A 16,088-nucleotide genomic window follows, 5' to 3' on the forward strand; every position below is an offset into this window, starting at 1 on the left:
AGGCTGGGTGTCAGAGAAAGCCACAGGTCTCGGGAAGTGCTCAGCATTACAAAATGAAGAGCTCTCGGATATCTTTTATCAACACCGCAAGTCTCTTCACCGCCCGGCCTATGGCATCCGCGTGGCGTTGAGCCATGGTCCATGACTTGCTCGTTGCGGTGGACAACTGCTCCATGTGCTTGGTCACAGCTTCCAGCCCTCTACGGACTGTCTGAGCTTCTTGGGATTGTTTTGTCGCTTGGGTGGCTGTGAGTGATTGAAGATCTGCGATGGCCTTTGGGGTTGCCGCAACAATGGTAAAAATGGACGATGTCTGCCGCATGAGAGCGCTCGAGTGCTTCTCGACAAGAGCGGCTTGGGCGTTTCCAGCATGTTCAACCTCCGAGGAGAGCCTCTTGATCTGACCACTGCGACGATTAGCTCATATAGTCACTCCAGATCGATTCTTATAACACAAATAACCTACAGCTGCTGTGTGCTAAGTAACATGTTGATGGCCAACATCTTGGATAGAATAGTCGTGCGAAGCCCATCGATGTTCTTTATGCGATATCATGGACCAATGGAGTCGAGTTCCAATGCTGGCAAGGCTCCGTGTAGTTCGAAAGTGGCCGAGACTGCCCTCCTTCGCCCTCATTTTGTCCGCCATGGCCTGGAGGGGAATGAGGTAGTGCATGCCAATCGCGCCGATCTTGCCGATATTTCGGCACTCATCATCGTTGGAGGGCCGAAATTGGGAGGCATGTCGCAGGGTGCTGCTGAGGAGGTCAAGTTCAATGCTCAGCTGTTGGAAATGAGCGGGCGCATCCTTGTAGTTGCGGAGCTCTAGGACAACCCGTTCGAAGAGGCCCAGCACGGCGATGATCTCGCTCACAGATGCCCGCTGTTGTCGGCACAAACCCGGAGCGTTGATTCTTCTACTGCGTAGATGGCGAGTTCAAGGTCTACCAGATACCTTACCCCACCTCTGCCTTGAGCGGAATTGATCAGGTTTGACAAGCTGTGGGGCACCATACAAATGGCCCGGGTTTTTACCAGACCCACACCTATTTGCTTTCAAGGTCGGGTTTCCTATTTGTTTACTTTTAAACTGAATAACCAACAACTGATTACTGTATCACCAATTTGTCTACCATTTTGGCCATTTTGGCCTCACTTTCGCAGCCAGTGATTTGCCTAGGCCACCAGCCCAACACAAGCAATGTGCGCGGACAGACGCGGATATAGTCAGACCCTGACCACCAATGAACAGAGAGTATCAGGGTAGGATGCAGTTCGCGCAGATGGATAGGTAATTCAGTCACGGCTAGCCTGTGAAACTATGGACGATGTTGCTACCGAGGTAGCACACTAAATCGCTCTCCACCCCAAAGCACAGAGTACCAGAACTAGGCACCTAGAAACCCTTGGGTCCGCAGTATTGCTTCTTGCGCCACACCAGGTACAGATAGTCGCCGCCACGATCCTTGTTGATGTCACCCGTCATGCTGTCCCAGCCATCCGGGGGGCTGTGCTGAGCGTCACCGGTTCTCCAAAGAGCAACATCGGTAACAAAGCTGGTGAAACAAGAAAGGAGAGTCGTTAGCTACTATCCAGGAAAACAAGCACGGGCTCCCAGGATTCGAAACAACTCACTGAGTGGCATCCATATTGTTGGACCATGAGAAGTAGCGGTAGTCACCGCCGGCACCCTTGGCAAGGTCGTCATTGCGGTTGCCGTCGGGGCTGCCGCGGATGTCGGTCCAGAAATTGTCGACCATCATCTTGGGCCTGGGCGCGCGCTTGGGGACGAGCCAGACGTACTCGCCTCCAAAGCCCTTGTTGATGTCGGCGGATTGGCCGTTGATCTCGTTGATGGAGTCACCGGGCTTGTTCTCGCCGTAGTGAGTCTGTTTTTGATCAGGTGTTAGTTCTAGGGGGATTCTACGGAGGACTGGGTGTGCACCTACCTCAAACCAGGAGAAGAACTCTCCGTAGTTGCGGGTGGACCCGGGGGGATCGCTGTGGGTAGACTCAGAAGGCATCTTGAGTGATCGTGTTAGAAGTTAATCTTATGGGTTTGGAATGGTGTGTCAGGAAGAATTGTGTGAGCGATGATGTTCAGGAGATGCTGGGAATGTTGGAAACACAAGCATCCTTATATCTTCATCCCGAACACAACTGCACTGCCATCTTCAATTCCCATCGCCAATGTTGTTCTCCTCGTGTGGTTCAGTTGTTGGTGTACGTACCCAGGGTGAGAAGGTGTTGATTCTAGACCTGGTTGCGTTTCTGTCTAGCAGGGCTGGAGAGGGTGGTGAACAGCTTGTAGCCAGCTCAGGCTCTTGTTTTGGGCTTAGCCTCGAGGGAGTGGCGTAGCTGAAGCACAAAACCCAGACGTCACTGCGGAGTGGCCAATCACATCCACAAACACTACGACAACAAGGACATAATGCATATTTGTAAGTGGTTGGACATCATTGCATTATTCAGATACTCGAAAGGAGCTATTGAAATGTTATATATGCTCCCAGGTGCCTACGGTCGTGATAACTCATGCAGCCGGTGTGCAGGTGAAGGGTTACCTAGTTCTCGCCGCATCAGAACTCCCGAAGGCATTCCCGAATCCCGTCCAAAGGCCAGGAGATGAGCACCAACGCGTTAGGGCTGGACTGTGGATGGCTGAATGGTGTTCTAGACCGGAGTCCTTCTTGTGGAAAGAACGAAAACTAACTACGTGGCAATGACCTTCCGAAATTGAGAAACTCAATGAAGCAAGATATCAGTAGGTTTTCAGCGAATGTGTGAATTTCCAATTCCCATCTTGAATGACGTCTGAAGGAATCAAGGCAATGGATTACGCCCTCATGCTGAAGATTTTGTCAGATTCTATTTCATGCTTACCTAGGTACCAACTACAGAATTTGGCATGTGTTGTAGGCAGGGTCGGAAGAGCCAGGGAAGGTGACTTGGACGTAGAAATTTTGGTCGTTGAAAGGGCTTGCCGTAAATGCCGGGGCCTTAAGCTAGTATTTAGCTAGACCTTGTCCCCACGGCGAATCTTGCCCGAGACGCCTTTGTCGTTCTTCAGAATGCCACAGCCGTGTGCAGAGCCAGCCGCTGCCTCAAAAGGCTCACCACCCTTGCCGATACAGAGGTCGTTCACGCCCTTGTCACAGGCGTTGGGGTTGTCAGCAGAGGCGCTGTGCCACCAGTACAGGGGGAAGCTGCAGTGGTTGTGGACTTGAACCAAGTCGGCAGCGGAGGCGGACTGGGTGAGGGGGCCGAGTGTATCGGCCAGGCTGGCTAGAAGGAAGTTGGTAAAGGAATGCATTTTGCTGGCTTGTCGATGTAGGTGAGGATGATGGGGAGAGAAGGAATTCTAAAAAGAAAGTTGACAGATATATATACGTCTTGAAGGCCCCTCAAGAGCAGAGTGAACGAACTGGCGGAGTGGATCTGTGGAGGTAGCTAAATCTCTGATGGGTAACGAGTTGATGCTCCTCGTTTTGTTGAAAAGTAGTTCTTGCTGGAACTCTTGATAGACTATGTGGTGATAGCTTGATATCATGTGTAAAAGCAAAGAACAACCCGTTCCCTGTTACAAGTATCTGCTCTCAGATACAGGTGGGTATTAGTTCCTTACAAAACTCAGTTCTACTGGTTCAAAGCCATCATGCTGCTCTTTCAACTCGACATGAAGTATGATTATAACCAGAGAACGATGGGATGATGACGCCAGTATGGAATCTTTCAAAGTGCTGTAAAAGAGTAAATTCAGATGATTTTGTGAAACGTCTAGAAAAAAAGAAAATTACAAGGGCGTACATCTGGCTCCCTTGTAGGAAAACAACCGCATTGGATGTCAGATGATTCCATCTGACATGAAAACAAGGAAAGTAAACTCATAATGTGCTAGCATACCTTGCAGATTGGTATGACTCTTACATCATTTCCCGTCATACCCGGCGGCGTGAAGCCTGACGCTGGTGTGTTTCCGGCATAGTTGTAGAAAGACCGCCCAGGTTCATCCTCGTCGTCTTGATCCTATTTCCCTCTGACCACTTCTTCAACTCATCCAACAGCTCCACAGGCAGCTCATCAAAGCCTATCATCAGAGAATTCTGCTCGTCCTTCTTCGCATCGGCGTTGGCTGCAAATTACGGTTCAGAAAGATCCTCGATCAGGTACCTAACACCAACGGGTTCCCCATTCTCGTAGGCAAGTAGAGAAAGCGACTTGCTAAACGAATTGAAGGGAATAAACAGATGGAGATCTTCACCATGCCGCCCATTGGAATCGTGTAAAAACACTAGCCCCTCGCGAAGGAAGTAGCTGTGGCCTGAAAACGCACTCCTAGCTCTGATGTGGCTCGATAAGTCCCGGCCAATGGTAGGAATGGTTGGTATACCTCTGACAGTCCTTTGGTGAGGCTGATAATTGAGCCGGAACCTTACTGTCGTCTTCCCTTCCCAAATCCCAGCTTTTTGGAAGTCCGTAGCATCAATGACAGACTTGCCAAATGGCTTCAGTCTCTAATTGAAGACCTTCCTGAAGACCGAGAGATATGTGTCTTGCTGGCATCAGCTACCTCACCAATTATTCCAATGAGGTCCTTGTCTGCGTTCTTGTTCAGCAGGCTGAATGAGGTGATCTTGGGATACTTCCGTTTAATGGGGAAGAGCCAGTGGCGGCGGTGGGCACGATAAGCACGCGGTGGTTCTTTTGTCTCTTGGCTTTGGGCTCTGGGAGGATGATGATGACACGTTCTGTAACAGGTTATCAGCAAGCGAGGATCGGCAGTGGTGCTGGGAACAAAATGATGACTTACCGATATTGACGAAAGGAATCATCTTGATCCCGTCTGCTCCGCCGATTATCCGCACACCCCAACTCTTGTTGATCTTGGAGTTCCCACTCTGTATCTAGAAACGCATGTTGTAAGGAGAGGGATATTGTGAGGGGATATGCTTATTCGTTCCAAGCAAATGGAATCCTGTTCCAACGCTGATATGCTCTTCCTCGTTGCCATAGCAAAACTGATTTTCACGGGTCAGGGTGCTCCAGTCAAAGGAATCGACGGCTGAAGCCTTCCGCTCCTCTGAAGCATCTTGACCTGCGGCGGCATCCTGAACCTCCCCGGCAAGCTCCTCCTCAATGGTGGCCTGTGTGCGGGGACTGCGTCTGCGAGGTCTGTGCCGAACTGTCGAACTATTTGGTGGTTTTGGCGTTGCTGACGCTGATGCCTTCGTAGCTTTTAAACCTGGCGGATGTGCGGGCTCCGGTGTGGTCGTGGCCTCCCTGGAAGCGACGCGTGATGATCGACGCGTCGGTGCGGTGCTTGGAACTCCAATTTCCTTGCGAGGAGGCATGTTTGCAGCCAAAAGAGTCTTGAAGCAGATGGGCAGGAATGATTTAATGTCGTCGAGATAGAAGTCGCTTTGGGCTTTATGTTACTTTTTATATAGTTCGGGGGCCGAAAAACTGGACAAGATTTGACTTTGTGGAAATCATTTGGTGCCATCTGGGGATGGCCCTAGCTCAGTTGGTAATCTCAGCCATAGTTTGGATCCTTTTCTGATGTTTGCGTTTATCGTTCTTGAGACAAAGGTATGATCTGTCGAAGAAACTCGAAGTGCTCGCTCATCGAGTCTTCTCTCGTTGCAAAGAGAAAGGTAAATAATGGAACCATACATTAAATCATTGGCCTTCTCAGCACCAGATGTAATCGAAACCCAATCTCTGTTTGTTGCTGTCCAGGTGCATTTAGAAACAGTTTTTTTTTAAAAAAAAAAAAAAGGAAAAAGAGGTGACCATGATGGGCTTGAACCCACTAGCTGAAGCGAAGGGTCGGTCAGGTCACACAACCCCAACTGGCCAGGCCAGGTGGCTCGCGGCACCTTAACCATTGCGCTATTTACATACAATGTTTAGCTACTTCGCTGGTGGGGAAGAGCCAAAGGATGGTACATAAGCTGCCGCCTACTGGATCTATCAGGTACCTATCTCGCACCATCAAACCTGGAACCCTCAGGGGCCCTTTCACACCAAACGATTCTTGTCCTCAACGTCGATGTGCTTGCTGCTGCCTTTTGTATTGTCCTCCTGCCACTTGTTTGTCAAGTTGAAGAGGCAACCGATGGAATGTTATGTCCAACAATGAAGCGACTGTGGTTGTATTCGGGAGACAAGCTCATAATGTTGGCAGGAAAGAGAAAGTCTTGTCCTCTGGCTTGTCCAGGCTTTTCCCACCCAGGTTGTGTTGTCCACCTCACATCTCCCAACCGCCGCCACCAGCACCGCCCAGACGACGCCACCTACCTACTCAAACTTCTCCAGCCTCTCCCTCCCCTTCTTTAGGTACTCCATATAATTTATTCTCTCCTGACACCGATCTCTATCCATCCCCGCATTGTCCACCTTCGCCTGGAGATCATTCAGCCTCCGCTCCAAAGCAAGGCTCCGGAGAAAATACGCCGTCCTCAACGCATTCAGCGAGGCATTCTCCTGCCTAAGCTTGACGATCGTTGCCTCCAACTTGACAATCTTTTGACTCAGTTTTGACTCATCCAATTCCTCTTTATGCCGCCTCTCCATAGAGATCATATCACTTTCCATCTTCTTCTTCTCGCCCTTCAACGAGTCGCAGTGCCGTTGGAGCCGAGTGTATTCTTTGAGGAGCGTCTTGCGGTTCATACGTTCAGGGGGCCGTGGTTCGCAAGTTGAGGCGGGCTTCTCGCGCGTTAGATGGAGGCGCGAGCGGACGCCCTGCATCCGTTCTGAAAAGTTTCCCATGTCAGATGTGTGGTGAGGGACTGATATGATGGGATGTGTGTTTGCGGTGAAGTGTTGCTTGAGAGGCACCAAGAACGTCAGGACATGGAGACACCGCCTTGACAGTCCTGATGTCGAGAACGGAGAACCCCATGGGGAGGCGACGGATGGCTCAGGGTGGCTTCACAAAGACTTTTGACGGGTGAAAGCTTAATGTTCAACACAAAATGTGGTAGACCCCGGTTCCTGAATCGTGCAATCACGGAAACCGGGGTTTGGAAATTGCAAACACTCAAGACAAACGTCGTCGATTAAAAAGCCAACTGCCAGCTTCATGGTGGATGGATTATGCCACCTACTCGATGCACAAAATGCTGTTGCAAGAGCCCCCTGTTCGGGTTCCTTTCCACCTTCCACCCACCATCCTTCCGGCTTCCCCTACAACAAGCCAATACATCTTCAACAGCTCTATCCCAAGTTTTGTGAAACCCAGGTGACCGGGCAGTGGCAGTCGCAGAATGGGAAATGACAAAGATGGTCAAAAACCGGCGGAGGGGGATAGGACGTGCGATGACAAGGATGATAAGGGAGATGACCAAGATGGGGAAAATGAAACTTGTCACCCGGATGGTATTGATCACTTGTGAGGGGAATTACACCGCAACGCCTTCTAGACATGATAGCAAGCAGCCAGTGATAAACAAATGCTTTTTCGCTTTGCAAATTGCCCAATTGCTTGACAGCGGCACAAGCCGAACAAATGAGGCTGCCCGGCGTGTGGTGGTCCTCGGCGCTTAACCTACCCGCCAACCGTTGGGAAGCGCCGCAAGCGGTGCGCCGCTCCACTACGGCAATATGTGACAGCCAATTATGACTTGGTGCAGGTAGCAGCCGCGATTGACTTGTCTGAAGGGGATTAGCTACCGCTCATGCGAGATTTTTGGATGCAAGCCCTGGTGTTGGATGAGTGGAGGAGAGGGGAGGTTCGGGGGGAAGGCATGCAAGTGTTTTGGCCGATTGGGCGGTTGAGGGAGGATCCTGGGGTTTGGGAGCTTGATTTTTGATGGGCGTCTGGAGAAAGGAGAAAGGCTAGGTAGTTTTACCAGCCTGTGGAATTTCAAGCTGCATAGGTACGGTTGGGTAGGATATAATTATCCTGTTTTGAGCCACGTCTCGATCTGTTCTGGCTTTGTCTAGTTCCATGCTATCATTACGACAACAAAATGCACCCCCTTACTACGTCAGACCTCGCCTTCTTGCTTTGCACGTCTTCATCTACCTCCCCACCAAGAGCGCCACTGATGTTGAGGACGACGTATGGGTTGGTGGTTGTTATTCAGAGCGATGGATCGTTGGCCATATCGATATCAGAACAAAAGCCACCGCGTGGAAAGGACATGGTAGTCGGGGGGGTTTGCTCTGTTCTTGCCAGCCCTGTCATGCTTCCCGTTCCACAGATATGGCAACCGCAAAACGAGCATTATCTGCTTTCTCCAGATTTCACCACGTCGACGTACCTCTGGTCACCAAGCTCGGCGAGCTTAGACGAGTGGACACCGGCGGATGAGGCACTGCTAGAGTCGTTGTATTCTGGTGAGGTGGAGGAGGAAGGGGGTTGGTTTGACGGTTATCTTGATTGGGTGGGGAGGGCGGAGGATCAGCTCCATGGTTTGGGTTCGTCGAGGCTGTGGAGAGGACCGGAAGAGTCAAACAATAGCTTTATCAGCGTTGATTCTCCAACAGAATCAGGAGGGGGGATTGATGGGCAGCTTTTCAAAGACGAGGGCGAGAGAACGCTGTGGTTAGTGGAGGGTATGTTGTTAGCGTCTTGGTTGGCGCTGCAGGAGGGAGTCGAAGGAGTTGGTTATCGCGTTGGCAGGTCCGAGGACGCTGTGGAGGGGGTGCAGGACGAGGGTATGTATTTGTTGGAAAGAGGGGGCACTGAGAGTTTGGGCGAGGTCGTTGCGGCTTTCTTGAGGAATGTGACATTTTGAATGACATTGCCAGGCGTATGGGGCATGATGCATAGCATGGGATTGGGAAAGAACATTGACGAATATCATAACCCATTTCGACATCGAAACTGAGAGAAAATATGGCGGTTTTGCATTTCGTTTGACCAGGATCATTTGTAAAAAGGTATGACGAGAAAACTGTTTATACCGTGGTATTATATGTGCTGTGATGAAGACCCCTTCCCGTCGGCTTCCCTTAACCTCCCCCTTCCATCCCCATGCACAACCTGTGCTTGTCATTGACGTGCTCCCCTCCAGTCCTGATGATCCAACCTTGGCTCGGCATTACTCGATGATGTAGCCCTCTCCCCACCATCTCCTCCGCGCGTCAAAGTCAACTTGGGCATAGCAGCCCACCCCATTCATCTCAAAGCCTTGAAATCATGAGCCCGTCCTCACACGCTGCCAACTGTTCTGAGACTCGTTCCTTCTCACCCAGACTGAATTATCCTATTTCTTGTCCACTGAGATAACCCGACTACCGACTCGACATTGCGAAATAGAGCATAATCATCGGCCACCCCGTCGATAGTAAGAACGCCGCCAGTACCGAGAATAGGTTAGGATCTCTGTCCGATTCCCTGCCCGACCAACGAGAAAGCAGCGTGACGGCGCACCAGATCATGCCGATACCATACACCGACCCAGCCCACGCGATGCCCAAGATGATGCTGTTCATCTGGTCCTCCTTGGCGAACACGGCACCAGCGGTGTCGGCGAAAGGCTCCTCGAGAGAAAGATTCTGACCCATTTTGGTGGTTGGTGTGTGGTGCTACTGAGATAAAAAGCGAGGGTGTGGTGCTGTCGCTAGTTGGTGGTAAAAATGAAGGATAGCAAGGTGATGGTTCGACCAGCGACAGACAAGGAAAATCCAAGCACAGGGTATATAATAAAATGATAAAGTCGAAATCTGACCTAGAGGATTAAAAGGTCAAATGCAAAAGAGAATGGTAGAATCGAAGTGGTATTGTGTTGGGAAATGACTGCGACCAGCGACCAGCGATCAATAACCTGCCCGACAACAACAGTGGGAAAAAAAAGAACGAATGGGAATTTGTTGGTGGAGAGAGGGAAAAGGTGGAAGAAAAGAGATGGGAAAAGAGAAGCAGATGGAAAAAGAGAAGAGAGAGTCGAATCTCAAACACACCACTTCGTCTTGGGTAGCGCAAGGAGGTCAAAAGCTGAGGCGATCTAACAGCGAGGCGAGGTCGGTGATTGGCCCCTCCCCCAGACTTGAGACGGTTGGTGATCCGGACGAGCCTCCTTTTACAGGGGGTGACCTCCTGGTCGGTGCCCCGGTGGCCCGTGCTGGAAACAATGCCATGTTACCCTCCTTGACTTACCGCACGGCTTTGGGAGTTTCCGGATGGAAAACAGATGAGATCGTCGGCTCATGGTCATGCTGGATGCTACCATTGATCAGGTGCAGAAAGTCAAAATGTATAAATATCGACGCGTCTTCTTCTACAGTTTGAGTGAAGGGCGAGGGGGCCAGACACGGGAGGTTGCGCTGACGTCACTTTGTTCAGTGGGTCATTGTGGGACATCAAAGGGCCCCAGCGTCTTTTGCTTTTGCGCCTGCCATCTCATCTCTGACACGCCCAGCAACACCCTGGGGTAACACCATCGGGCTGTCTCCCAGATGAGTTTTCTCATCAATTGCATTTGAAGTTGAGGGTCGAATCAGGAGCGGCCAAGCGCAGAAACAAGCGCAGAAACAAGCGCCAAGGTAGTATCCGACGGCGCTTGTGTTGGGATGCCAGGCCTGGCCACCTTGCTGGCCTATCAGGACGGCCTGGATGCAATTGCTGTTGTGACAGCGAGAATCCCATCCTTTGTTGTCCTTTGACATTCTTCTGTCTTTTAGGTGGGTGGGTGCATTTAAGGGTTCATTTTCATCAACGCTGGGACCCCTGATATGGCTGTCTGGGATTGATTTTCTATGTTCGTGACCTCGTGAGACGAAGAACAATGGAATTCTTGACATCTTTGGCACCAAAGATGCAGGAGGCAAAAAGAGCATTGTATGGACATCTGACATGGACCACACCCTTTACCAAAGTCTTAAGGACTGCTATAAGTAGATGGTGTGGACTTTGCCTCTTCCCCAAGGCTGAGTCTTCCAAGGCCAGCACACTATCGGTCAAATCTGCAACCGCAACTCGCTACCCAGGAGCAAGCTGGCATGGCAGTGAATCAGGAGTGCCAATATTCCTTGAAATACCTTAACGATCTATTCTCAGCCCTGTATAACGTCATCTATGGTCACACTTCAGCCCAGCCGGGAGAATGCATGGCCTTAATTTATAATCTTCTCATTGCTCGAAGATTCTATCTCAGTCGTTTCCCGGAATGCGACTATCCTGTTAGCACAATTCGAGATCTTGATGCCCCCCGGAGGGAACCTTTCTAGTAGTAGTATACTGGAAATGGAGACCGTGGTAAGAAAACTTGTCCTGAATCATGAATGACAATTTCTCCATTTGAGTGTCGTGGCTCATTGAAAGACTTGCAGGAATCATGAGTGCTGGATTACGGTTGCTGGTCGACCGAGTCAAAGCGGCTTGTGGTAATTGGATTGCATCATATGACGGTTCTGTAGATTTTCTTTGGCGCACACCGTTGCGCATGTTGTGGGTTTGAGACGTACCTAATGCACCTTCAATTCATAAGAAAAAAGCCTTGTTATTCATCGCCATCAAAGAGCATCTGAAGAAGGCCAGAATGTGCAGCAAGCAAACAGAGCTGTGGTGGAGTGTGGCGCCAGGGTGGTTGAACTTTGACCTTTCATCGCTCCTTCCCTTACTGTTGTCTGCTGCCTTGAACTTCCTTCAAAAGTCTTCACCCCAACTCTGCTTGCCCCGTTCACCGCAACCTCTGACTTTTCCTGACACATGCCCAGTACCCAACAAAATGACAGATATGGATCAGCCACACTCTCACCTCGAGGAATCACAAGACATTGTTATGGAACAAGATGAGCCAAGGGCTTTCCCAGAAGTGCCACGGACTTTGCCAGAAGTGCCCCAAGTGCCGCCAGATTCGCAGACCCTCAACGAATTCCGGAAGTCCGCCGACGAAGTCGCCCGCCTCGCCCTCCTAGTACAGCAGGAACAAGAAAATGATCAGCTTTTGTGCACCGCAAGCTCGGCTAACCTCATTGGCGACTTTGTCACTGCCTGGAGGATCCACGATCGGCTATTTCCGGGGCACGGCTCACCCAGTTCATATTTCCACGGAAAGGCCAAATTGAGGTGGGTGAGAGCTACTCAGCTGCGATCACGACCGAAATGAGATGATGAGGCATTTCTGGCAAGGTTGAAATGTCTGGGGTGGGGTGGGTAAAAAGGATGGTGAGCGGCATATCCGGGCAAGGCAAATGAGAGAGATTCTAATGTTAGACAGTTTAGATAGCAGCAAGGAGAATCTTCCCGCGGGAAGGGATGTTTTCAGGGGAGGATACCACAGCAAAAATCTCGATCAGGCGTATGTTTGTACTCGTAGATTTTATCAATGACTAGCACAACAGCGATGGGTTGTGATATTGAGATTCCCGAATAGAGGCATGTCGAGAACATGGCCGATGGATACATATGTGGACATTGGCTCAATTGACGGATAAAGCTGCGGAATTCCATCTCCATTCCAGGGACGGGACATGTGAGGACCACGCCGGGCTGACAGTCGTTGAAAGATGGGATCTCACCACGCAATACGACGTCGACGTCGTACAGCCGCGCATACGCTGACAATATTTTGCGAGGTCCGAAGCGGGGTCTCAACGTCTCGGGAATCAGACTTGACCTTCAAAGGTCGAGATTTCAATGACCGAGCAGAGCCAAAACATGTTGCTGACTGTGCTTTCCTTCAAGCTAGCAACCACCGTGGTTGCAACCACTGTTCAATCGTTATCCTGCCAGTCGGCAATTGCTCAAGATGCCCAAGTCAAAACCACATCCGGCCTTATCACCGGGCACCTCTTCCCCGACGCCTCCTGTGCACTTGAATTTCTCGGCATTCCCTACGCAAAACCCCCTCTAGGTGACCTACGATTCGCACCACCCCAAAGGCTCCTCACCCCGGACCTCTCCCGTAACGCCTCCTCCTTTGGCTACGACTGCCCCCTGTCCCCCTCCAAGCCACCCAACTACCCAGGCTTGACTCCCCAAGCCCAGCGAATAATCAACTTCTTCGCTTCCGCCGCCGGCACCCCCCAGAATGAAGACTGCCTCACCCTCAATATCTGGTCTCCCCTCCCTCCTCAGCCGCAGCCGCTCAAACCAGTCCTCATCTTCTTCTACGGCGGCCGCTTCACAATCGGCAACACCAACACCCCCTTCTACCACGGCGGCCGCCTCGCCTCCGCCCAGGATATCATCGTCATAACAGTCAACTACCGCCTCAACATCTTTGGCTTCCCTGGCTCATCCTACCTCCCCTTTCAAAACCCTGGGCTTCGTGATCAACGCGCTGCGGTGGAATGGGTGCGTGATAACATCCTTTTCTTTGGCGGTGACCCAAGCAAGATCATCCTTGCAGGACAGTCCTCTGGTGCCGTGAGCGTGGATAACTGGGCATACGCCTACCACCGCGATCCGATAGTCCGGGGGTTGATCGCCCACTCCGGCACCGCGCTTTCCTTCCCATCAAATTCGAAATCTGTTCAGCAATCCAATTTCGAAGCTGTCGCCAGTTTGGTCAACTGTTCCCTCCCCAACCCAATCACTTGCATGAGGGCAGTCCCCTGGACAACCCTCCTCTCGGCAGCCTCGTCTATCAAACCAGCCAAAAGCAGCAGTCGATTGAGGGGCATACCACCCTTTTGGCCCGCACCGGATAACATAACCTTTTTTGCTGCTGATGAGCTCGCTGGGCTGCCTTTGGCGAGGATTCCTGTTTTGTTGGGGAATACAGATAATGAGGCGGGGTATTATCGTGTTCCGGCTTATGCGCAGAATATAACTCCTACTGTGGAGGAGGTGAGGTCGTTTCATTTGGAGAGTTTTACTTGTCCGGTGCTGTATCAGGCTGGTCAGAGGAGGGGGAGGGGGGTGCGGGTTTGGGTGTATAGGTATGGGGCTGATTGGGAGAATACGAGGTTGTATGAGGGGTCAGGGGCGTATCATGGAGTGGATATGAATATGGTTTTTGGGAATGGGGAGGTGGTGAGTGGGATTGAGATGGAACAGGAGCAAAGGGAGTTAATGGGGTTGGTTCAGGGGGCTTGGGGGGGGTTTGTGAGGGATCCGGAAGGGGGGTTGGAGGAGGTGGGCTGGGAGGGGTTGGGGAGGAGGAGGATGGCGGTTATTGGGAGGGGGAATAAGGCCATGATTGAGTTTATTGATGTAAAGGGATATGAGATGGATTGTGAGGGGGTTGTTCTCGGGGCGTTGGGGGTGATGGAGGGTTGAACCTTTGGGGGTTGGGTAGTAGTCGTTGATGTGATTGTTTTGTAGGAGGGAACCTTTTGAGAAGTAGTATCATATCTTTAGCACGAAGTATTAATATATAACGGACAGAGTGTGGGGACGTGGCCTTTGAGTTCACTATCGGCTGTGGTGCCTAAACGAAATACCTGCAAAGTTGCCAGCCTGAGCTGATATTGAGGGTGTGTGAGGTGATTTTCAAAGTCTGGGAGCCTTCCTGGCGTGTGTGTGTTATCAGTAATGGCCGAATTTGAAGGTTCGATCAAAAGTCATCCAAGCCATTCAATCTGAACTTCAATCCTCAGGTCGCACGCTGACGAGTTGAACACCAGTTAGGTTCGACTTTTCTTCGTGCCCATGGCTGCCCGGATTTTCACAGCCAATGACCTATTGTCAGTCCTTCTTTTTCCACGCTATTGTTCTTAGACAACCTCCATTCTTACCGCCCCAGACCTATCTTTACAACTTCAGACGAACACTCAACCTTTTGTCTCATATTTTAAGCCACAAAGGCACCACCCACCATGGCCCCAATGAGCTTCAAAGACTCTATTGCCCGCGTGGCAGGCTGGCACCTCCGAATCACGCTCGCCTGGAGATACGGTGGCCAAGACATCAGCCACCTGTTCGAGAGAATGAAATGGGCCCTGGAAGAGCACAAGGAACGCTTCGACAAACACTTTCCCTGTGCCGACCTGGGCACCGAGGAAGGTCGCAAGGCGGAGGAGATGCTGGAGGAGTTCCTTGCCACCTGGGAGCTCGACATTGAAAAGATGGAGACGCCCGGGTTTTTGACCAGCTTGATGCACATCTTCAACGAGGATCTGGAGCCAAAGTATCAGCTGAAGGACTTTAAGTCCGACTTTATCAGCCCTGGTGATGTTTGGAAGACGATTGAGACTCTGTGGCCGATTATTGATAGAGGGGTATGTTGAGCTGTTCTTTTTTATTTGAGTGGGATCCAACTGACAGAGAGTCACTTTATCAGATGCCTGCCGAGTCCCCCAAGAACGAGCCCGAGCTGCCTAAGCTCCCTGAGCGACCGCCGCCTCTCCTCGTCACCTGCAATAGCTGTGGTGGAAAGAAGCTGTTTGGCACAGGCAGGCTGGCTCTCAAGAAGCACCGTGGGATTGGCCGTCTTCGTCGCCAGCGCCAGCGGAATGAGTGATGGCATGGGACTTCTTCTCACTGATTTGGTTGAAGATATGTCAATCCTCGGATGAAGGCTCGGTATCACAGATATCATAATACAAGAGTCATCTTTCAACACTCATGGACAAAATATTAGACATTGCAATTAGAATTTTGTTGCAGTCTCTTTGTCTACAGGGTGTTGAACCACCAGTCAAATCTCCCTGAGACGAAGTTTGACCACAGGTCAGTACCAAACTCTCATCACCAAAAAGAAAATGCTGTTGCGCCGTTCCAACCCCCAGCCACAACTCTGGCTGGCGGTCTTTTCCGCAACATTTCAATGTAATCACACACGTCAACAACATCCTCATCACACTGGATTTAGTAATGTTGATGTCATGCTCTCACTCCCCGAGGGTTGTTAGCATGCGAAAAGGTCACGGTGGGTTGGTATGGGAGGAAACTGCACTGAGCCTTCAAGAGACAGCATGAAAAAACAAAACCGATCTTGGTGGGAGATAGCAAGAGATGGAGGGGGTTAGATAGCTGGGATCTGGCACCTCTACAGCACGTGCTAAAGGCTGTGGGTGACGCGTGGCATCGTCTGGAAGGCTCTGGACGGGGCAGAATCAACAGGACTTCAATGAGGCAGGCGCGTTGTACCTGGATGATGAGAAGGCAGGAGCGACAGTCAGGTTGCGAGGTTAACGTTATTGGTGGGTTGCTCGTGAGTGCTTTGAGTTGGAATAATGCGACGTTG

General features: G+C 51.0%; 8 protein-coding genes across 8 annotated transcripts; 3 read left to right on the forward strand and 5 right to left on the reverse strand.

Annotated features, from left to right (window-relative positions):
• Positions 1 to 1,263: 1,263 nt before the first annotated feature.
• QC764_0081030 (uncharacterized protein) lies at positions 1,264 to 2,024 on the reverse strand (the record flags this gene model as incomplete). The annotated part of the gene is made up of 3 exons (XM_062940789.1): positions 1,264 to 1,556; positions 1,636 to 1,889; positions 1,950 to 2,024. The coding sequence occupies 3 exons, from the start codon at positions 2,022 to 2,024 to the stop codon at positions 1,397 to 1,399; spliced, it is 489 nt and encodes a 162-aa protein (XP_062799192.1). The 3' UTR covers positions 1,264 to 1,396.
• Positions 2,025 to 3,938: 1,914 nt separating this feature from the next.
• Positions 3,939 to 4,192, reverse strand: QC764_0081040 (uncharacterized protein; the record flags this gene model as incomplete). The annotated part of the gene is made up of 2 exons (XM_062940790.1): positions 3,939 to 4,132; positions 4,171 to 4,192. The coding sequence occupies 2 exons, from the start codon at positions 4,190 to 4,192 to the stop codon at positions 3,939 to 3,941; spliced, it is 216 nt and encodes a 71-aa protein (XP_062799193.1).
• A 419-nt stretch (positions 4,193 to 4,611) lies between these two features.
• QC764_0081050 (uncharacterized protein) lies at positions 4,612 to 5,351 on the reverse strand (the record flags this gene model as incomplete). Its single annotated transcript, XM_062940791.1, has 3 exons — positions 4,612 to 4,748; positions 4,811 to 4,904; positions 4,986 to 5,351. 3 exons carry the CDS (start codon positions 5,349 to 5,351, stop codon positions 4,612 to 4,614), a joined length of 597 nt encoding a protein of 198 aa, XP_062799194.1.
• Positions 5,352 to 6,300: 949 nt separating this feature from the next.
• Positions 6,301 to 6,774, reverse strand: QC764_512037 (uncharacterized protein; the record flags this gene model as incomplete). The annotated part of the gene is made up of 1 exon (XM_062948428.1): positions 6,301 to 6,774. One exon carries the CDS (start codon positions 6,772 to 6,774, stop codon positions 6,301 to 6,303), a length of 474 nt encoding a protein of 157 aa, XP_062799195.1.
• A 1,202-nt stretch (positions 6,775 to 7,976) lies between these two features.
• Positions 7,977 to 8,747, forward strand: QC764_0081070 (uncharacterized protein; the record flags this gene model as incomplete). Its single annotated transcript, XM_062940792.1, has 1 exon — positions 7,977 to 8,747. The coding sequence occupies one exon, from the start codon at positions 7,977 to 7,979 to the stop codon at positions 8,745 to 8,747; it is 771 nt and encodes a 256-aa protein (XP_062799196.1).
• A 499-nt stretch (positions 8,748 to 9,246) lies between these two features.
• Positions 9,247 to 9,519, reverse strand: QC764_512040 (uncharacterized protein; the record flags this gene model as incomplete). The annotated part of the gene is made up of 1 exon (XM_062948429.1): positions 9,247 to 9,519. The coding sequence occupies one exon, from the start codon at positions 9,517 to 9,519 to the stop codon at positions 9,247 to 9,249; it is 273 nt and encodes a 90-aa protein (XP_062799197.1).
• A 2,162-nt stretch (positions 9,520 to 11,681) lies between these two features.
• On the forward strand, positions 11,682 to 14,179 carry QC764_0081090 (uncharacterized protein; the record flags this gene model as incomplete). The annotated part of the gene is made up of 2 exons (XM_062940793.1): positions 11,682 to 12,026; positions 12,641 to 14,179. The coding sequence occupies 2 exons, from the start codon at positions 11,682 to 11,684 to the stop codon at positions 14,177 to 14,179; spliced, it is 1,884 nt and encodes a 627-aa protein (XP_062799198.1).
• A 467-nt stretch (positions 14,180 to 14,646) lies between these two features.
• Positions 14,647 to 15,433, forward strand: QC764_512065 (uncharacterized protein). Its single transcript, XM_062948430.1, has 2 exons — positions 14,647 to 15,120; positions 15,183 to 15,433. The coding sequence occupies exons 1-2, from the start codon at positions 14,719 to 14,721 to the stop codon at positions 15,360 to 15,362; spliced, it is 582 nt and encodes a 193-aa protein (XP_062799199.1). The 5' UTR covers positions 14,647 to 14,718; the 3' UTR covers positions 15,363 to 15,433.
• The last annotated feature ends 655 nt before the right edge of the window (positions 15,434 to 16,088 follow it).

The sequence above is a fragment of the Podospora pseudoanserina genome, chromosome 5 (genome assembly GCF_035222485.1).
Source record: "Podospora pseudoanserina strain CBS 124.78 chromosome 5, whole genome shotgun sequence".
Taxonomy (NCBI): domain Eukaryota; kingdom Fungi; phylum Ascomycota; class Sordariomycetes; order Sordariales; family Podosporaceae; genus Podospora; species Podospora pseudoanserina.